The 22,377-nt window shown below is 47.0% G+C and overlaps 1 protein-coding gene across 3 annotated transcripts in view; it reads right to left on the bottom strand.

Annotated features, from left to right (window-relative positions):
- si:dkey-16j16.4 (uncharacterized) overlaps positions 1-22,377 on the bottom strand; it is a 106,233-nt gene that overhangs the window by 7,821 nt on the left and 76,035 nt on the right. The window contains exons 4-5 of one of the 3 annotated variants that reach the window (XM_067983909.1): positions 6,024-6,077; positions 1,504-1,546 (exon numbers count right to left, since the gene is read on the bottom strand). The exons of 1 other annotated variant lie outside the window; for it this stretch is intronic. In XM_067983909.1, the coding sequence (XP_067840010.1) occupies positions 1,526-1,546; positions 6,024-6,077 (75 nt within the window). In that variant the 3' untranslated portion in view covers positions 1,504-1,525. The remainder of the gene's footprint in view (positions 1-1,503; positions 1,547-6,023; positions 6,078-22,377) is intronic. One more of the 3 variants, XM_067983907.1, reaches the window with a different exon arrangement.

The raw sequence follows: 22,377 nt of genomic DNA, 5'->3' as shown, positions 1-22,377 counted from the left end.
GTCAAATGAGGGACGAGGGGTTCGACAGAAAATCTTTTTAACTACTTTACCCAGAGGATGGTAAATGTACAGGATTAACAGCCCAAACCACAGCAAGTTTAACTCTAAATAAATCAACAAGACAGTCTGAGGTAAAACAAGAAAGAAAAATAATTTCTCATGTCCCTTAGTGAGAAAAGGAAGGGAAGGGAAACCACTAGCCTGAATGCAGGAAGCTTCTGAAACATGGTAATGTAGGCAAAGAGGAATTTGGATAAGAGCATATCTGCAGATGCTAAACCTAATTTCAAAAAATTCTTTGAGTGTTATTTTCAAATAAGAAAGCTGTTGGAGATAAGTCGAGAACCCTAGAGGAAGCTAACAGGGCTGAAACTAAGGATGAACATAAAATAATTAATGTACTCATTGATTATTTCCTTCAAGTATTCTATAGAGAAGACACTAGTAGCACACACCCATCAATACCTATGGTAATCTAAGTGGCCTTGATAACTACACCATCAATGAGATGGAGGTCTTAGACAAGCTATAGGGGCTTAAAATGAACAAATCCTCTGAGGCGGATGGTATTTACCTCAGGATACTGAAAGATTTAAGATGAGATCTGTGAAGTTCTGATGATCGCCATGAGGGATTTGATGAATGTTGAGGAGATTCTGCTAGATTGGCAATCAGCTGTTCAAACAAAGGTGAAAAAAACATGCCCAGGAAACTACAGACCCCCATTACATCAATATTGGATAAAATGGATTAATTATCAGGAGCAAACTTGAGGAGTATCTATCCAACAGTGTCATAGTAAATAGCCAATGATGTGGAGATGCCGGTGATGGACTGAGGTCGACAAATGTAAGGAGTCGCACAACACCAGGTTACAGTCCAACAGCTTTATTTGAAATCACAAGCTTTCGGAGCTTTGCTCCTTCGTCAGGTGAAGTGGACGAAGGAGCCTGACGAAGGAGCAAAGCTCCGAAAACTTGTGATTTCAAATAAAGCTGTTGGACTATAACCTGGTGTTGTGCGACTCCTTACAATAGTAAATAGCAGTCAACGTGGATTGAGAAGGGCCCCAATGAACTGCCTTGACTATTTTGGGTAAGTGGCATCCCAAGTGGATAGTAGAAAGCCCTATGGCGTGGTGTACCTAGACTTCTAAAACACCTTCGATAAAGTTGCTACATCAGCTTAAAGTGTTGGGGTCTCGAGGTGAAAACTAGAATTGGATAAGAAGTTGGCTGAAGCAAAAGAAAAAGTTAAGGGAGTGAGGCTGGAGTGAATGGCGTGTGACAGCAATCGGCGCTAACGTTTCTACATAAATCCAGTGTAAACTGACCAACTTCATAAATGGTAAACCACTGGGGGTGGTCGAGTTGATTTGGAGCCAAGAACTGACAAAATGAGCGAGATTAAATGTGTAAGTGGGCGAAACAGTAGCAGATGAAGTTCAATTGTGATAAGTATAAGGTGTTACACATGGGAACAATAAATGGAAAGTATACATACTCTCTGAGTGATGTTGATCCAGCTAAGGGTGAAGATGAGAGATCTAAAGAAAGAAAGAACTTGCATTTATAAAGCGCCGTATCACAAACTCAGGATATTCCAAAGCACTCTACACCAAGGGTTGCCAACCCTCCAGGATTGGCCTGGAGTCTCCAGGAATTGAAGACTAATCTCCAGGACACTGCTGCGAGCAACCCGGGAGAAAAATCATAGGGGCATTAAAAGAAATGGTGTTTTTGTTTGATTTTCTTTGAACACTTCTGTTTATTAGTTATAAAAATATTGGAGATGGGGGAAAAGGCTGTTTGATTGACAGTCAAAAATCATCCAATTGGGCAATGAAGAATCTTTTCGCTTTCCAATTGGGGTGGATCACAGTCAGGATGGGCACCAATGGAGGGAGCGTGGGGGCGGGGCAGTTGGAGGCTGGCGGTCGTGTGAGGAAACCTCCAGGAATACGTCCAACCAGAGTTGGCAACCCTGTCTACAGTCGAAGGTTTACTTTGGAACTGCGGTCACTTTTGATTTGTAGGCAGACGCAGCAGCCGATTTTCACCCAGCAAGGTCCCACAAGCAGCAAATGAGCAGATAATCTGGGGTGTTAGTAGACTCAGTGCTTGACACTTCCAGTCATTGTACAGCAGTAATCAACAAATCAAACAGACTTCGGATTACATTGTTAAATGGGTATAGTGCAAGTCAAAGGATGTCATGATAAAACAGTAGAGTGCTCAGGTCAGACTATATCCTTGAGTACTGTGCCCAGTACTGTTGCCGAGACACAGGGGAGACATGTACGTTGGAGAGGTTCTGGAGAACAGCATGGTGCTAATCCTTGGTGTCAGTGGACTGTATTATGAGGAGAGGCCAGAAAAAAAAATTGAGCTTTTCAGTCTTCAAAGGCAGAGGATCTCAGAAAGGTGTATAAGATTACAAAGACAAATAAATAATTTATATAGTGCCTCATCCCATCCTTAGGACATCCTAAAGTGCTTCATATGTCGATGAATTACTTCTGAACTGCAGTCACTGTTGTTATGTAGGGAAATGTAGCAGCCAATTTGTCACAGTAAGTTCCCATAAACAGTAAATTAAATGAGTAATCAATCAGTTAATCGGGTTTTTGTTGGTGTAGGTTGAGGGAAGAGTGTCGGCCAGGACACTGATCATCTTCAAATAGTGCAAAGGGATCTTTTATGTACAACTGAACATTGTCCTACTCAGATGACCACTCCACGTATTAATCACTCAGCGTGACATCAGTTCTCGACTTGCCCTCTACCTGTGTCTAGGTCCCCTTGTCCTGCAAGTGGTGGTTTAACTTGAATTAGTGCTCTGGATTAACCTTTTCTATTCTGCTCAGTGCCTTCTTCTCTTTCAGCCTCTTCTCTAGCTAGTTCGATACTATTTATTGAGAGACGACGGCAGAAATTGTGAGTCGGTGCAGCTGCTGTGGAGTCTCGCTCAATGTGCAGTTAGAAAAAAAGCTCTAACATTGTCTCCCATTATCTCTTCCAATGTGCACTTAATCTATATTGAATTTCATCTGCGTAAATCTTACCCGCGTAAATCTTATCTAGGTCAGTGCCTGGATTCAGTAGGGAAAAGCGGGGAGCAAATACGAAACAAACCATTAGTCCTAATTGGTTCAGATAGACTCTGAAGTATCTCCCATCACTTCTGCTTCCTCATTATCTTCCTCTTCACCCCTACAGCTTCTTTGCCCCTTATGTCTCTCTCCCTCAGTCCCCTAGACTTTCTCCCCATCTCTTTCTCTAGTCTCTTTGTATTTCTCCCTCTCTCTCCCGTTTCTCTCTCCCCTTAATCTCTCTCCCTCATTTCTCTGTCTTCCCTTTCTGTCTTTCTCATTTGTCCTTCTCACCCCTTTCTCTCCCTCTCCCCATTTTCTCTCTCTTTCTCTAGTCTTTCTTTATCTCTTCCCAGTTTCTCTCTCATCTCCTTACTCTCTCCCCACTTTCTTGCTCTTCTCCCCCATTTTCTCTCTCTTTCCCCAGTTTCTCCTTATCTCTTCCCAGTTTCTCTCTCTCTTCCCTTTCCTCTCTCCTTTTGCTCTCCCTCACTGCTTCTCTTTCCCCCCAATCTCTATTGCTCTCTCTCTCTGCCCTCAGGCTTGCAAGGTACAATATGTCTTTCTTGTGTCTCCCCGCATCTCTCACTCTTTCCTTGATGATCATTATTTATCTTTCTCACCCCAGCAATTGAATCTCTGATGTGATGATCCTTCCTTTTCCCGCCCCCCCTTCTTTCTAAATGGGAGAGCTGTGGGGAAAGTACAATGAATTTACAAAGGAAACCTCTGTGGGTTAATGACCTAAAATTCACCAGGCCTGCTTTGCAGCTTTGAACAAACATTCAATAATTGGCCAGATGGAGCATGATTTTTCAGCCTTGCACGGCTGAATACTATTCGATATCATCTTTCATTCTAATCAGTGCTTTCGTGGAGCTTCTCAAAATTCCTTTGTAGCTGATGAACGCTCAGCAGATCAGGGCTTTTGATAACTCTTTTGAATTTTGAACTTGCTCTGTTTCTGATTTTTTTTATCTCCCTATCGTTCTGTCTATCTCCCTTTGTATCTTGTTTTTCTCTCTAGCTCCTTGTCCATCTCTCTTGTTCTTGTTCTCTGTCTTTTTCACTGTCTCTGTCTTGTTCTCCCTCGCCTGTTCTTCCTCACTGCCTCTTGTTTTCTCTCTCTCCCTCTCTCTCACTGTCTTGCACTCTTCTCCTCTCTCACAGTCTCTCTTTGTCTGTCCTTCCCTCTCTCCCATCCTTTCCCTCCTCCTCTGTCTCTTTCACTGTGGCTCTCATGGTCTCTCTCCCTTGCTCTTTCTGTCTCTATATTATACAAACTCTGAGCACAACTGTTAAGTTAAAGACTTTATATAAGCTGCTGTACCAAACCATGTTCTATCGGGTGTTGTAACAACCTGTGTTCTATGGGGTGCTGTACCAAGCATGTTCTACAGGGTGCTGCAACAACCTGTTTTCTCTAAGCTGTTGCAAAAGCCTGCTCTATGCGGGACTGTGACAACCTGTGTTCTGTGGGGTGCCGTAACAAACTGTGTTGTATAGGGGGCTGTAACAGGCTCATATGACCCAGTTTGTTGCATCATAGAACTCAGGTTGTTACAGCATCCTATAGAACATGGCTTTGCACAGCAGCTTAGATAACATGGTTTGTTACATCGCCCTATAGAACACAGGTTATTACAGCCCCCCATAGAACACAGGCTATTACAGACCCCATAGAACACCGGTTGTTACAGCACCCTATTGAACACAGGTTATTACACCCCCCCCCCCCAATAGAACACCGCAGCCTATAGAACAAAGTTTATCACGGCAGCCTACAGAACACATGCTGGATGGACCAGTAGATCTTTTTCTGTCCGTCATTTTTCGGATGTTTGTAAAATGGGCTCATCTGTGATCTAGACAAGGTGAGAACAACCTGTTTCGACTCATAATCAAATGCCCTTGAGCTACTTGTTAGCCGATTATCTTTATCGGCAGCATTAATGCTCAATAATCCCCCGCAAATACTTAACCTCTTCCACTTTCACTGACAGACATCCCTTCATTGTATAGACAGTTTATATATTGCCTTTCCTAACATGCCTTGCCTTATATGTATGTACACGACAACACACACACACACACACACACACAAAAAAATTGAGGCGGAAAAATTAAATTCAATTGCTCCCTCTACAAGCTACTGGATAAACAGCACTCTTGATCCTCACTCAACAAGACGGGCGGTGATAGAAGGCCGGATTTTAACCCAGCCCGACTGGGCCCAACAGGTCGTTAAAATGGTGGCTGGAGAGTCCGCGCCACGTTCTCGCCCGAAGCCATTTTAACCATGCAAAAACGGAGTCGGGAGGCCAGCTCACCCCAGCCGAGGCGGGGACCTACTTAAGATGCAGCACTCACGGTTCGATGATGTCACCAGCACCGCGACACAATTTTAACGCCTGGGATCGTGAGGCCTGCCGAACCCCCCAGCAAAATCTGGTGGGATTCGACAGGGATGCTAAGGTGTAAGTTTCCTTTTTAAATTTTTGTTGGGAAGGAGCAGGACTGCTTTCCCAGGCCCCTTGTATGGAGTCCTTGGGCTCCCCCAGCCCCAGTCTTGCCTCTCCCTCTCAACGCAGCAGCTCCTTGGAGACCACCCTCACCCACCCCCAGCACTAACTTATGCCGAGGACCATACCCTTAGGTCCCTGGCGGCATCTACTTCCCGGCACAATTCCCACTCCTGCCCACCGACCATGAGGTCATTCCCCAACCTGCCTGGGTGGGACTCGGATCGAAACTATTCGAATGAAGACCGGGAGTCAAAATGGCCCGGGCCTCACACTGAGCTCTTGGCTGGGGTTTCATGTGTGTCCCGAACGTGGCCAGAGTTAAAATCAGGCCTAGAGTGAGGCACAGGGGGTGTGGGGTGAGGAAGGGAGGAGAGGCTGCAGATTAAAGCATGACTTGTCATACTCACTCGAATTTTAATAATTCTTGCTTTAGCTCCGCAGTTTTTCTTCAGCAACATCGTCTAAGGAAAATAAAACCACAGTTATTAAAGAAAAGGACTTTAAAAAAAAACACCACCGAGATTATTTCAAGTGATATAGGCCATAGGATGACACAGTGCTATACAGTATAACACATCATAATATTGTCTTGCACTCTGCATAGTGCAGCATGTAATACAATAAGGACATTAGGAAGAATGAAACAGAATAAATGAAAGGACTTGCATTCATATAGCACCTTTCACGACCTCAGGACGTCACAAAGTGCTTTACAGACCAATTAAACACTTTTGAAGTGTAGTCACTGTTGTAATGTAGGAAACGCGGCAGCCAATTTGCACACAGCAAGATCCCACAAACAGCAATGTGATAATGACCAAATAATCTGTTTTTTTTAGTGATGTTGGTTGAAGGATAAATGTCGGCCAGGATACCAGTGGAGAACTCCCCTGCTCTTCTTCGAAATAATGCCGTGGGAGCTTTTACGTCCACCTGAGAGGGCAGACGGGGCCTCATCTGAAAGACTTTTACCACCGTTCACATTGGGGAGTTCTGGAAAGTTAAATCAGAATGGGAAAAGGCGGGGGGTGGGGGGTGGTGGGTGGTGGGGGAGAGCAATGAAAGGTAAGCAGAAAATCTGCGGTCAAGAGGAGGGAGAGACCTGCCTAAAAATACAGTTGTTTGCAGGAGAGGAACAGGATAGGAAATAGGCAGAGAGCAACCAGGAGCGGGGTCAGGACATGCATGTTGGAATTAATAACTCCAGTGGTAGTAGGTCAAACCCGTTATACCCTCGCCACTCAACACGCACACACACTAACACACACACATGCACAAACACACACGCAGGCATACACACGCATACACACACAGTGACGGTGAGGTGTCTACTACACTATTACGGCAGTGGTACTTGAAATAACACCTAGGATATTTATGGCCTAACTGCCTTTCACTTGTGCCCTCAACAGATTTACTGCTCCTTGTACTCTAGGTCTCCATTTATGGCCTTCCTGGCTATGGGTCCTTCCTGGAAATCTGACATCCTTACCCAGTCTGGCCAATGTGTGACTCCAGACCCACAGCAATGTGGTTGTTTCTTAATTGCCCTCTGAAATGGCCTAGCGAGCCACTCAGTTGTAAAATCTCACTACAAAAAGTCATAATAAAATTAAAACCAGACGGACCACCCGGCATCAGACCACTAGGCACCGGACACAACAAAGGCAAACCAAGCCCAGTCGGCCCTGCAAAGTCCCCCTCACTAACATCTGGGGACTTGTGCCAAAATTGGGAGAGCTGTCCCACAGACTAGTCAAGCAACAACCTGACATAGCCATACTCACAGTATCATACCTTTCAGCCAACGTCCCAGACTCTTCCATCATCATCCCTGGGTATGTCCTGTCCCACTGGCAGGACAGACCCACTAGAGGTACAGTGATATAGTCAGGAGGGAGTGGCCCTGGGAGTCCTCAACATTGACTCCGGAACCCATGAAATCTCATGGCATCAGGTCAAACATGGGCAAGGAAACCTCCTGCTGATTACCACCTACCGTCTTCCCTCAGCTGATGAATCAGTCCTCCTCCATGTTGAGCACCACTTGGAGGAAGCACTGAGGGTAGCAAGGGCACAGAATGTACTCTGGGTGGGGGACTTCAATGTCCATCACCAAGAATGGCTCGGTAGCACCACTACTGACCGAGCTGGCCGAGTCCTGAAGGACATAGCTGCCAGACTGGACCTGCGACAGGTGGTGAGCGAACCAACACGAGGGAAAAACTTACTTGACCCTCGTCCTCACCAATCTACCTGTCGCAGATGCATCTATCCATGACAGTATTGGTAGGAGTGACCATCACACAGCCCTCTTGGAGACGCAGTCCCGTCTTCGCACTGAGGACACCCTCCAACATGTTGTGTGCCACTATCATCGTGCTAAATGGGATAGATTCAGAGCACATCTAGCAGCTCAAAACTGGGCAGCCATAAGGCGCTGTGGGCCATCAGCAGCAGCAGAATTGTATTCCAGCACAATCTGTAACCTCATGGCCCGGCATATTCCTCACTCTACCATGATCAACAAGCCAGGGGGTCAACCAGGATTCAATGAGGAGTGTAGAAGAGCATGCCAGTAGCAGCACCAGGCATACCTAAAAATGAGGTGCTAGCCTGGTGAAGCTGCAACTCAGGACTACATGCATGCTAAACAGCGGAAGCAACATGCTATAGACAGAGCTAAGCGATTCCACAACCAACGGATCAGATCAAAGCTCTGCAGTCCTGCCACAACCAGTCGTGAATGGTGGTGGACAGTTAAACAACTAGCAGGAGGAAGAGGCTGTGTAAACATTCCCATCCTCAATGATGGCAGAGTCCAGCACTTGAGTGCAAAAGACAAGGCTGAAGCATCTGTAACCATCTTCAGCCAGAAGTGCCGAGTGGATGATACATCTCGGCCTCCTCCCGATATCCCCACCATCACAGAAGCCAGTCTTCAGCCAATTCGATTCACTCCACGTGATATCAAGAAATGGCTGAGTGCACTGGATACAGCAAAGGCTATGGGCCCCGACAACATCCTGGCTGTAGTGCTGAAGACTTGTGCTCCAGAACTAGCTGCGCCTCTAGCCAAGCTGTTCCAGTACAGCTACAACACTGGCATCTACCCGACAATGTGGAAAATTGTCTTCCTGTCCACAAAAAGCAGGACAAATCCAATCCGGCCAATTACCGCCCCATCAGTCTACTCTCAATCATCAGCAAAGTGATGGAAGGTGTCGTCGACAGTGCTATCAAGCGCCACTTACTCACCAATAACCTGCTCACCGATGCTCAGTTTGGGTTCCACCAGGACCACTCGGCTCCAGACCTCATTACAGCCTTGGTCCAAACATGGACAAAAGAGCTGAATTCCAGAGGTGAGGTGAGAGTGACTGCCCTTGACATCAAGGCAGCATTTGACCGAGTGTGGCACCAAGGAGCCCTAGTAAAATTGAAGTCAATGGGAATCAGGGGGAAAACTCTCCAGTGGCTGGAGTCATACCGAGCACAAAGGAAGATGGTGGTGGTTGGTGGAGGCCAATCATCTCAGCCCCAGGGCATTGCTGCAGGAGTTCCTCAGGGCAGTGTCCTAGACCCAACTATCTTCAGCTGCTCCATCAATGACCTTCCCTCCATCATAAGGTCAGAAATGGGGATGTTCGCTGATGATTGCACAGTGTTCAGTTCCATTCGCAACCCCTCAGATAATGAAGCAGTCCGTGCCTGCATGCAGCAAGACCTGGACAACATCCAGGCTTGGGCTCATAAGTGGCAACTAACATTCGCGCCAGACATGTGCCAGGCAATGACCATCTCCAACAGGACAGAGTCTAACCACCTCCCCTTGACATTCAACGGCATTACCATCGCCGAATCCCCCACCATCAACGTCCTGAGGGCCACCATTGATCAGAAACTTAAGTGGACCAGCCACATAAATACTATGGCTACAAGAGCAGGTCAGAGGCTGGGTATTCTGCGGCGAGTGACTCACCTCCTGACTCCCCAAAGCCTTTCTACCATCTACAAGGCACAAGTCAGGAGTGTAATGGAAAACTCTGCACTTGCCTGGATGAGTGCAGCTCCAACAACATTCAAGAAGCTCGACACCATCCAGAACAAAGCAGCCCGCTTGATTGGCATCCCATCCACCACCCTAAACATTCACTCCCTTCACCACCGGCGCACTGTGGCTGCAGTGTGCACCATCCACAGGATGCACTGCAGCAACTTGCCAAGGCTTCTTTGACAGCACCTCCCAAACCCACGACCTCTACCATCTAGAAGGACAAGAGCAGCAGGCACATGGGAACAACACCACCTTCACGTTCCCCTCCAAGTCACACACCATCCTGACTTGGAAATATATCGCCGTTCCTTCATCGTTGCTGTGTCAAAATCCTGGAACTCCCTTCCTAACAGCACTGTGGGAGAACCTTCACCACACGGACTGCAGCGGTTCAAGAAGGCGGCTCACCACCACCTTCTCAAGGGCAATTAGGGATGGGCAATAAATGCCGGCCTCGCCAACGACGCCCGCGTCTCATGAACGAATAAAAAAAAATGAGGCATTGACCAAGTTTGGATTCAACAAGGTTACTTATTCAGCAGTTCTGAGGAAGAGGGCTTTGACTCGAAATGTTGGCCCCGATATTTACAAGGATACGGGGAGGGAGCGGGTGGACTGTCAGCGCCCAGGGAACCCGTAAATACAGGGAAGGCGGACGTCCTGTCGAATTTAACGGCAGAACATCACTTGGAATTTTTTACTCCATTTCCCACCCGGCAGCCAGCCAGATTGAGGGTTGGTCGGGCGGGAAAGCCTGCGGTACAAGGCCGCAGCCGGGAACTACCGGGGACGGTCCCCGGCAATCGAGAAGATCGCGGGTCGGTGCGGGGGCCGGGGGTCTAAAGATCACGGGGTGGGGGGTAAAAAATCGTCCGATCGCAGGGAGGGAGAGATCGCGGCAGAAGATGTGCTTGGAGGGGGACAGGGTGGCTGGAGGGGGGACGCACTCCTGCTCCTCCTGGCCCGCAAGCAGTGCTGGGAAAGCACTTACCTGCCGGATCCGGCAGTTTGCGCCTCCCATCAGCTGCCGGATTCCTCGAGTCCCGGGAAACCCGGCCTGCAGCTTAATCTAAAATGGCTGCCAAAATCCGAGGAACGCAGCCTTATTTAAATATTAAAATCACGGACCCGCCTCTCCAGAGCGGGTTACTCCGAAGCCCCCAAACTCGCAGCGGTAAAACCGGTAGGGTAGGTGTGTTCGCGGCAGGTTAGGGTCGTGTTTCATATTTTTAGCAACTTAAGCCCCCCCCCCCCCCCGAACCCTCTGCCGCCTGTCGTGGGGGGTTTAAAACTCCCCCCCTCTTACCTCAGATTCTTTCCCGACAGATCCTGCCTGACCTGCTGAGTGTTCCCAGCATTTTCTGTTTTTATTACGGATTTCCAGCATCTCAAGTATTTTTGCTTTTGTTCTTATTCTTGTCTTGCTCTGAAGAGAATGAAGGCAAAGGGGGAATGCTATTAGGTAGCAGGGGGGGAGGGGCTCTCCTAGCTTGTATACAGCTAGCCAAAGGGAACAATTTAATGGAACTGGTCGCTTATTTTCCTCTTCCTGTGTAAACACCTGTCCCCCACTTGACAACTGCCCACAATGGGATGATTGAAATAATACGCTCGCTGGTGGGAATCGCAGGTGCAGACACGTCCCGTCAGTGCCTGGTGCAGCATTCCCTGAGAGTGACATTGGTTGGGATGTGGGCCCTGCACAGAGCATTAGTGAGTGGCCCTGATGCAGAGTACACATGATGATTAGCATGTTGCCAGTAAAACGATGGTTAAGAAACAGCTGGACGCTGTAATGGGAAGACGGTACGGTTGGTGTTCTGGAAGAATGAGATCAAATCATAGAATCATAGGATCGTACAGCACAGGAGGAGGCCATTCAGTCCATCGTGCCTGTGCCAGCTCCTTGAAAGAGCTATCCAATTAGTCCCATTCCCCTGCTCTTTCCCCGTAGCCTTGCAATTTATTCCCCTTTTCAAGTATTTATCCAATTCCCTTTTGAAAGTTATTGTTGAATCTGCTTCCACCGCCCTTTTCAGGCAGTGCGTTCCAGATCATAACAACTCGCTGCATTTAAAAAAAAAAATCTCCTCATCTCTCCTCTGGTTCCTTTGCCAATCTGTGGGCTGAAATAGGCTTAAGGGCCTTCTTCATCAAAAGCTTGAGTACAGTGGAATTAATGACTAGGCCCCAACTCAAAAAACTTGTCAGCTACCTGAACATTCCACACAATTTAATTACCGGGAAGCACTGGGGGCTTCAACAAGACACGTAATAAAGAATTCTTTCCTTCTTTTTTTTTTCCCTCACACCTTCTGTCTCATAAAAAGGTATCCATTTCACTCTTGAACAAAATGGCCTGCATATTCACATACTCAAATATATAGGCTTCAAGGAAACAGAGGTGGGAAGGGGAGCAGGGAACTTGTGCTGCAGGTGTTTAAACTTCGATCAACCTTTTAAGGAGTAGCAGAGAGCTTGTTCAAAAGTCTCAAGACTTTCCCCCTGCCCTGTTTCCACACCAGTAGTTTTTTACAGTATGGTTAACCCAGGACTTTTTGTATTTTCCCTTTCTGTCCAGTTTGTAAATGATTGCCTCAGTGGGCACTAAATTGGGCCGTGTAGCACCTGTTGTTTCGGCGCTACGCAGCCTCTCGAACATCCAAGATGGCGTCTTGGCTGCACATCTCCAGCGTGACATGTGCCGGACGCCATCTTGGTATAGGAGTTAGCACATGTGCAAATAACAAACGCCGGAAGCATGTAAAGGAGAAAATGGATACAATCAGTGTGCCACGCTGATTTAAAGTGATAGGGACTTAACGCTCAACTCAACGCACAGTCTTAACCCCGACCATCTGAACATGTCTTAGAGTGCCTGGATGACCCCCCACCAGCTCTATTTAAAGGAACCATGCAGGATTTACAGGTTAGTGGCTGGATTATTGCTTCTGACTGTCAAGACATGTGTAACTGTTTTTGGAGGTCTCCTGTACTTGAATACTAGGACGCGGGGATATAGCCTAACATTTAGAGCCAGGACGTGCAGGAGTTAATTTAGGAAACGTTTCTACACGCAAAGGGTTGGAGAAGTTTGGAATGCTCTTCTGCAAACGGCAGTTGATGCTAGCTCAATTGTGAATTCTAAATCTGAGATTGATAGATTTCTGTGAACCAAGGCGGGTATATGGAGTTAGGTCACAGGCCCACCATGATCGCATTGAATGGCGGAACAGGCTCGAGGGGCTAAATGCCACTGCCACTTGCTGCATCCTGATATGCGTCACCTTCTCCTGCAAGAAAGCGGGACTTGTGTCTGGGTGATGTGCCTGTTATGGTTGAATAGCTGCCAGTGTGTGTGGCCTGTCAATTGTGGGTGGGCAGCTTGCAACAGTGGTAATGTGTGAGGGTGAGAGGAAGCATCTGATTGGAAGAATTGATGGAAAGAGTTTGTTGGTATGTGGGTGATGGGGGGTGTAGTGCATGGAGCAGTGGATGCGGCTAATGGTGCAGCTGGTAGGAGACCCACTTGTGAGTTGACCTCACTCACCTTGACCACTCGTGTCAAAGCATTGAACTTCTTCCTGCAACGCATCCATGTTCGTGGTGCTTTGCGCCTGGCATTGGCTGCGTCCCCCGCTGCCTCCCACTGCCTTTTGGCCATATGTCTGGAGGGCCTCTTGCACCCCACCCCCCCCCCAACCCCTCCATCACCTCCTGCGGATATAGGATGTCCCTCTTTCTGTCTACCTCTTGCACCAAAGCCTGAAGTGTATCAGCAGATAACACAGGCCTGGTACCAACTCAGACCTGCAGTTTGGTGAGGTCTGGCATGCAGATTGGAGGATGTGGGATTTAGTAGTGCGCAACCTTTATTCAATGTTTTAACATAACTCATCAGTTTATAAACATAGGGATGGGACCTGCATCTGTATTTTACGTGTGCGATGTCTGATCTCCGTTCAGACTCTGTGCAGACAGCAGACTGTTATTTTTAGCAAATAACAGGTACCAGCTACCTTTAAGAAATTTGAAGAGACATCCTCCCTTTAAGAGATTGGGGCTTCCCCCTGCTGGTGGAAAGTACGAATTGCATTGAATCGACGTGCAAGGCTTGGATTTGAACGCGGATTGACGGTGAGTACTGAGGCCGGACGAAGTTCTCATCCTGCCTGCACAGGGGCCAATGGGGGCGAGTTAATAACGGATCACGCTACCTACACCTAATATTAGGCCCTATCAAATTTCTCCCCCAGTGTCTTTTGGATTCTGCCACTGAATGCCCTTGACTGGGATCCGTGGCCTGAATTGGCCGTCTCCCAGTTGCCACGGTAACTAAACACCACAAAAGTCAGATCAACCAGAAGCAGAAAATAAGCAATGAAAGGGTTAAAAGGGTGAGCATTTTTCTTTACATTTTTCAAGCAAAAAGAAAGCGTCGGTACTGAGACACAGGAGACAGAGCCCGACAGGCAGAATGACCCATTTCAACACAATGGAGTCTCAAGTAGTCTGGGCCTGGCTCTTTGTGCGCAGGAAAAACACCAAAGTTGCGATGTCTGAGTTATTGTTGTATATTTCCACCTTCACAGAAGGATATTTGCCAACAATTATGACGCTATTATATGTCTGGAGAAGCGTGGAAAGAGAGGCCATCTCTTTCAGCCACTTGTTCTACAGATCAATTGGGTTCCCGGCAACACAAAACCTGGGAACAATATAAAAGCTGTCTCTGTCAGAAGCACAGTATGCTATTATCAGTTTTCCATTATACTTTCCATTAGTACCTGATGTGACTGCTCTGTGACCTGCTGCACAACCCACGCTGAAATTTAGATAAGAGAGATGAGAGGACAAAAGGATAGATTTTCAGGGTTCGGCCTAGAATCCCTCCTTGGCCCCCTCCCGTTCCCTACCTACATGCTCACCCTCAGGCGACATCGTCCACGGGCACAGGGGTCAGCTTTCACACATACGCTAATGATACCAAAGTCCACCTCGCCACCATTTCTCCCAACCTCTCCATTGCCTCTGTGTGTGTGTTGCCAGACTGTTTGCCCGACACCAAGTCCGGGATGAGCCACAATCACAACATTTGAAATTCTGAAGCCACCGTCTTCGGCCCCTGCCACAAATTCCACACTCTTGCCACTGATTCCAGCCCTCACTTCGGACACTCTCTCAGGCTGAACCAGGCCTTTCACAATCTTGGCGTTCTGTTCAACCCGAAGTCCAGCTTTAAATGCCATGACCCGTCCATCATCAATGCCCCTTACTTCCACCTCAGCAGCACTGACCGCCCTTCCACCACTGAAACTCCTACACGTGCCATCGTCACCCACAGACTTGACGAGCCTAATGGTCTTCTCTGGTGGCCTCCCTTCCTCCATCCTCATTAAATTCATCCAAAACTCTGCCACATGTATCCGGTCCCACATTACGCCATTTCCTCTGTCATCCCTGTCCTGGCCGACTGAAATAAACATAAGAACATAAGAAATAGGAGCAGCATTAGGCCACGTGGCCCCTCGAGCCTGCTCCACCATTCAATGGCTGATCTTCGATCTCAACTCTACTTTCCTGCCTGATCCCCATAATCCCTCGATTTCCCTAGAGTCCAAAAATCTCTCTCTCAGCCTTGAATATATTCAACGGCTCAGCTTCCACAGCCCTCTGGGGTAGAGAATGCCAAAGATTCACAACCCTCTGAGTGAAGAAATTCCTCCTCATCTCATACCCTAAATGGCAAGATTCTTAACAGGAAGGAATCTTGGGGGTGGGTACCAATATATAGATCTTTAAAGGTGGGAGTGTAGGTCGAAAAGGCCATAATAAAGGCAAATGGGATTCTGAGTTTTATACAGAAGGGAACTGAATATTTAAACAAGGAAGTGACGCTGAATTTGTACAAGACATTGGTTAAGCCACAGATTTACTAGGATGCTAGTGGGACTTGATGGTTTGACTTATAGGGAGAGGTTGGATAGACTGAGATTTTTTTCCCTGGAGAGTAGGAGGTTTAGGGGTGATCTTATAGAAGTCTATAAAATAATGAGGGGCATAGATAAGGTAGATAGTCAAAATCTTTTCCCAAAGGTAGGGGAGTCTATAACGAGGGGGCATAGATTTAAGGTGAGAGGGGAGAGATACAAAAGGGTCCAGAGGGGCAATTTTTTCACTCAAAGGGTGGTGAGTGTCTGGAACGAGCTGCCAGAGGCAGTAGTAGAGGCGGGTACAATTTTGTCTTTTAAAAAGCATTTGGACAGTTACATGGGTAAGATGGGTATAGAGGGATATGGGCCAAGTGCAGGCAACTGGGACTAGCTTAGTGGTATAAACTGGGCGACATGGACATGTTGGGCCGAAGGGCCTGTTTCCATGTTGTTAACTTCTATGATTCTATGGAGTTTTGTGTCCAATTCTGGGCACCCCATTATAGGAAGGAGATTAGAGCCATGGATTGATGTCAGCAATGAAGGGGTATAATTGTGAAGAGAGGCACAAACAATTGAGGCTATGTTCACTGGGGCAGAGAGATTGGGGGGGGGAACCTAAAAGATGTTTTCAAAAAGGTGAAATGTTTTGAGAGGGCGAAAATAGTGTAAGATTACTTCCACTGGTTGGTAAATCAGTAACAAGGGACATGGACTCAGGGTTAGCACTAGAAGAACAAAGTGAGAAGTTAAAGGAAATTCTTTCCATGGAGAGGTATTAGAACATGGAATGCTTTACCATGAGTGGCTAGAGACTATTAACACATTTTAAAAGGGAATTGAATAGTATTTTAAAAAAAATATAAAACGATATAAGAGCAGAGAAATCTGTATTTGCTTACACACTGCAAAGTCGATCCCTGTATTTCATCCACACAAGTTCAACGGAGAGGCAAACGGAGGGCCGGAGACTTGTGACACAGGTACATGCCTCCTTATATTGCCCAGAAGAAAATGAAAATAAAAAGTCCGACGGGGGTATCGCCTAAGTGTCTGGCCTTGCATTTCCGAACAGCATTGACAGAGCCTGGGAGTAGATTGCCTATCCTACCCTTTCTCGGGCAGGGTATTGTGCAGGGGACATGGACAAAGAAAAAATACGACTGACTGCATGGGTTTTAACATCACCTCTTAATTACAATATCCAGTCCAGCGAGGTGGCGATTGTACATAATGAGGTCCCAGAAAAACAATAACGTCTTTCAATTATTGAAAAAAATTATAAGGAATTTTTTTTAAAAAAAAAGACCATTAAGTTTAAGTCTTGTCAACTCAACTTAAAGCCAACCCGGTCTGACAGGGGTACAGATCCGTACGTCTTGAACTGATTAACTGCAGCATGCCTACAAACAGGGAGAACAATGAGGGAGAAGAGACATCTGATGCAGCAGATGACAGGAGCACGGGGAGAGGGGAGGGGTGCTGTGAGGGGGGTGGGGGAGTCCATGCACGAGTGAAGTTCAGCCACATGGAAGGCAGCAGTGGTGGGGGGGGGCGTGCGGGAGGAAAGTTCTGAGGCATCGAACAATAATGATTGTGTCTTTGCTGCCCAATCTCCAGCCAAGACATCTGCTCTCAAGTTATTTGTCCTCTCTCTCCGTCTCTCTCTCTCTCTCTCTCTCTCAGTCTTTTCCCCCTTTCTAATCAGCAGTGGTCTGAAGGGCCTCGCACTTCAGCTGTAATCCTTCTGAGCGGTGGCTGGATATAATAGCTGCTCTGTGACTAGGCAGCCGGCACAGAATGCAGCAAAACCCTGTAAAGAATCAGTAGTGACTATGTTAATCTGTATATCCTACATGTTAAAACTCTTAATTCTGTCTCTCAGCATTCTATCTCAAACAAACTCAAATCAAAAAGGGCGGCGAACTCTTAAGACTCACAAATATCTTACAGTTCCTCATACAGGAGCCTGGTGTTGGTCGACTATTAGACCAAGAGACAAGGGTCCCTGACAAACATGTTAAATTATTACAGTAACTGATTTTGCCTCTTTGTCTTAAGGGATATGGGCCAAAGGCGGGTATGTGGAGTTAGATCACAGATCAGCCATGATCTTATCAAATGGCGGAGCGGGCTCGAGGGGCTGAATGGCCTACTCCTGTTCCTATGCTCTTCTATTTGTATCTTTTCCTCCCCCCTCACTCTGCCCCTGTCCCGAAGACCCTGACTCTTTGTTGGGTTACTGCTTCATAGGCAGGGATGGCACTCCATTACCTTGTCCAAAAGGGCCATTGTTTATGTGCGATCCTCAAGAGTGAGTATCAGAAGGTTTTCTCACCTCAGGCCTGCACCTATCCTCATCCGACTTCCAGCAAGAGTGGCTGGATAGTGATCAGGAGCTTCGCCTCCCTAACCTGGGGGTATCTTGACCTACCTCAGCTCTCATTCTGCACTCCAGCAGAGACCTGCTACCTCAGCACAGATCTTGATCCCAGTATTTAAACGCTTCTGCACCGATCTTCTCACTGCCTGGTAACACAACCAGGGAGTTTGCCTCCCGCATAACCGTCCCTGCTATCGTTCACGCTGGATAACTCCTTTTGTCGACCAGAATGTGTTAAATTGTCTTTCCTCCACCCCTCTCTATGGAACTTTTCACCCCAATTTGGTCTCCTTCCCTCTCCTCATCGAAGGCCCGGATTCTCGCTGGGCTATAATTCCTCCGGTATCTCCCCCCACAAGGTCGTTATGGGTAAGATGGGTGTAGAGGGATATGGGCCAAGTGCAGGCAATTGGGACTAGCTTAGTGGTATAAACTGGGTGACATGGACATGTTGGGCCGAAGGGCCTGTTTCCATGTTGTAAACTTCTATGATTCTATGATTCACATGTCGGTCGCGAAAGGCCTCAAGCTCACGGGCAGACACCGCACGTTCCCTCTCCAAGACCATCCGGGCACGGAGAATACTGCGGGAGAGAGGTGACCCGAGCTGGGATTCGCCGCTGTTCCCTCTCCTTTGCCTGCTCGCCGACAGAAAGAAAACAAGGGAATGCAATTAAGGATTGGGGTTAACCAAGTTTTCATGCATCCATCAACGCTCGAGGGGGCGACAGGTGAGAGGCAACAAATGAGTCCCCGTCAGTGTTTTAGACATACAAAGACTTGCATATCTATAGAGCCTTTCACGACCTCAGGACGTCCCAAAGAGCTTTACAGCCAATGAAGTACTTTTTTGAAGTGTAGTCACTGTTGTAATGCAGGAAACAAGGCAGCCAATTTGCGCACAGCAAGGTCCCACAAACAACAATGACCAGATAATCTATTTTAGTGAGGTTGGTTGAGGGATAAATATCGGCCAAGACACCGGGGAAAACTCCTCTGCTCTTCTTCGAAATAGCGCCGTGGGATCTTTTACACCCGCCTAATAGGGCAGACGGGGCCTCGGTTTAATGTCTCATCCAAAAGACGTATAGTTGGAAGTGTCTTGGTTGGGGTAGATTGTAAGCCTTCAATTCAAAACATTTTATGTGAGTTACCACAGCAGGGAGATGAAAGAAAAGTCAAATGTGTATTTTTTGTCTGTTGCATCGACATCATGGACACCAAAGACCAACGAGCCGTTAACAGGATCGAAACGAGCACCATCTGCAAGAGGTTAAGGTCATCAATCTGAAGGCATATAGGGGTTTAGTGTGTTGTGAAGTGTCCGTCACTGTGGTGGGAGGCTGGCTGCTCTCCATGCCCATTTATCAATCGCTCTAACAGGGATTTGTTGCCATGGGATTAGACGCTCAATCCCTGTAAATAGGGATTTGCTGTCCTCAAGTACATGTCGAATCCCTGTAAACAGGGATGCTGTTCTGGATTTAGGGTTCCAATCCCTGTAAACAGGCATTAGTGGCTGAGGCCAGTTAGCACGTTCACTGACAAATCCGGTTTTACAGGTTTGTAACATTGTACAGGTTGGAGCTTCTTCGACAGCACCTCCCAAACCCGGAACCTCTACCACCTAGAAGGACAAGGGCAGCAGGCACATGGGAACAACACCACCTGCACGTTCCCCTCCAAGTCACACACCATCCCGACTTGGAAGTATATCGCCGTTCCTTCATCGTCACTGGGTCAAAATCCTGGAACTCCCTACCTAACAGCACTGTGGGAGAACCTTCACCACACGGACTGCAGCGGTTCAAGAAGGCGGCTCACCACCACCTTCTCAAGGTCAATTAGGAATGGGCAATAAATGCCGGCCTCGCCAGCGACGCCCACATCCCATGAACGAATTAAAAAAAAATGTGTAAAATAGTACATCTAGTGCATGACCAGACTTCACACTCCAAGAGTCTCACCCTCAACGAGAGAGTAAAATGGATGGTTTGGTAGAAGAGGAGATTCAGGATCTGATCGGATCTACTCCGCCACCGAGGACGTCAATGCTAATTAGACATCAGTGTCTCGCACAGAAAAGGAGGGGATAATCAGACTTGGGTCTTGGGTCCCTATCGTGTACCGTGGGTACGATAGTATTGTGGTTATGTTACTGAACTAGTAATTCAGAGGCCTAGCCTAATAATTCAGATGAACGTGAGCTCAATTCTGATTGACGACAGAAGACAGAGGGTGGTTGTAGAGGGTTGTTTTTCAAACTGGATGCCTGTGTCCAGCGGTGTGCCTCAGGGATCGGTGCTGGGTCCGCTGTTATTTGTTATTTATATTAATGATTTGGATGAGAATTTAGGAGGCATGGTTAGTAAGTTTGCAGATGACACCAAGATTGGTGGCATTGTGGACAGTGAAGAAGGTTATCTAGGATTGCAACGGGATCTTGATAAATTGGGCCAGTGGGCCGATGAATGGCAGATGGAGTTTAATTTAGATAAATGTGAGGTGATGCATTTTGGTAGATCGAATCGGGCCAGGAGCTACTCCGTTAATGGTAGGGCGTTGGGGAGAGTTATAGAACAAAGAGATCTGGGAGTACAGGTACATAGCTCCTTGAAAGTGGAGTCACAGGTGGATAGGGTGGTGAAGAAGGCATTCAGCATGCTTGGTTTCATTGGTCAGAACATTGAATACAGGAGTTGGGATGTCTTGTTGAAGTTGTACAAGACATTAGTAAGGCCACACTTGGAATACTGTGTACAGTTCTGGTCACCCTATTATAGAAAGGATATTATTAAACTAGAAAGAGTGCAGAAAAGATTTACTAGGATGCTACCGGGACTTGATGGTTTGACTTATAGAATCATAGAATCATAGAAGTTACAACATGGAAACAGGCCCTTCGGCCCAACATGTCCATGTCGCCCAGTTTATACCACTAAGCTAGTCCCAATTGCCTGCACTTGGCCCATATCCCTCGATACCCATCTTCCCCATGTAACTGTCCAAATGCTTTTTAAAAGACAAAATTGTACCCGCCTCTACTACTGCCTCTGGCAGCTCGTTCCAGACACTCACCACCCTTTGAGTGAAAAAATTGCCCCTCTGGATCCTTTTGTATCTCTCCCCTCTCACCTTAAATCTGTGCCCCCTCGTTATAGACTCCCCTACCTTTGGGAAAAGATTTTGACTATCTACCTTATCTATGCCCCTCATTATTTTATAGACTTCTATAAGATCACCCCTAAACCTCCTACTCTCCAGGGAATAAAGTCCCAGTCTGTCTAACCTCTCCCTGTAAGTCAAACCATCAAGTCCCGGTAGCATCCTAGTAAATCTTTTCTGCACTCTTTCTAGTTTAATAATATCCTTTCTATAATAGGGTGACCAGAACTGTACACAGTACTCCAAGTGTGGCCTCACCAATGCCCTGTACAACTTCAACAAGACATCCCAACTCCTGCATTCAATGTTCTGACCAATGAAACCAAGCATGCTGAATGCCTTCTTCACCACCCTATCCACCTGTGACTCCACTTTCAAGGAGCTATGAATCTGTACTCCTAGATCTCTTTGTTCTATAACTCTCCCCAACGCCCTACCATTAACGGAGTAGGTCCTGGCCCGATTCGATCTACCAAAATGCATCACCTCACATTTATCTAAATTAAACTCCATCTGCCATTCATCGGCCCACTGGCCCAATTTATCAAGATCCCGTTGCAATCCTAGATAACCTTCTTCACTGTCCACAATGCCACCAATCTTGGTGTCATCTGCAAACTTACTAACCATGCCTCCTAAATTCTCATCCAAATCATTAATATAAATAACAAATAACAGCGGACCCAGCACCGATCCCTGAGGCACACCGCTGGACACAGGCATCCAGTTTGAAAAACAACCCTCGACAACCACCCTCTGTCTTCTGTCGTCAAGCCAATTTTGTATCCAATTGGCTACCTCACCTTGGATCCCATGAGATTTAACCTTATGTAACAACCTACCATGCGGTACCTTGTCAAATGCTTTGCTGAAGTCCATGTAGACCACGTCTACTGCACAGCCCTCATCTATCTTCTTGGTTACCCCCTCAAAAAACTCAATCAAATTCGTGAGACATGATTTTCCTCTCACAAAACCATGCTGACTGTTCCTAATTAGTCCCTGCCTCTCCAAATGCCTGTAGATTCTGTCCCTCAGAATACCCTCTAACAACTTACCCACTACAGATGTCAGGCTCACTGGTCTATAGTTCCCAGGCTTTTCCCTGCCGCCCTTCTTAAACAAAGGCACAACATTTGCTACCCTCCAATCTTCAGGCACCTCAGCTGTAGCGGTGGATGATTCAAATATCTCTGCTAGGGGACCCGCAATTTCCTCCCTAA

The sequence above is a fragment of the Heptranchias perlo genome, chromosome 5 (assembly GCF_035084215.1).
Source record: "Heptranchias perlo isolate sHepPer1 chromosome 5, sHepPer1.hap1, whole genome shotgun sequence".
Lineage (NCBI taxonomy): Eukaryota > Metazoa > Chordata > Chondrichthyes > Hexanchiformes > Hexanchidae > Heptranchias > Heptranchias perlo.
This window is presented reverse-complemented; position numbering and strand designations above follow the sequence as displayed.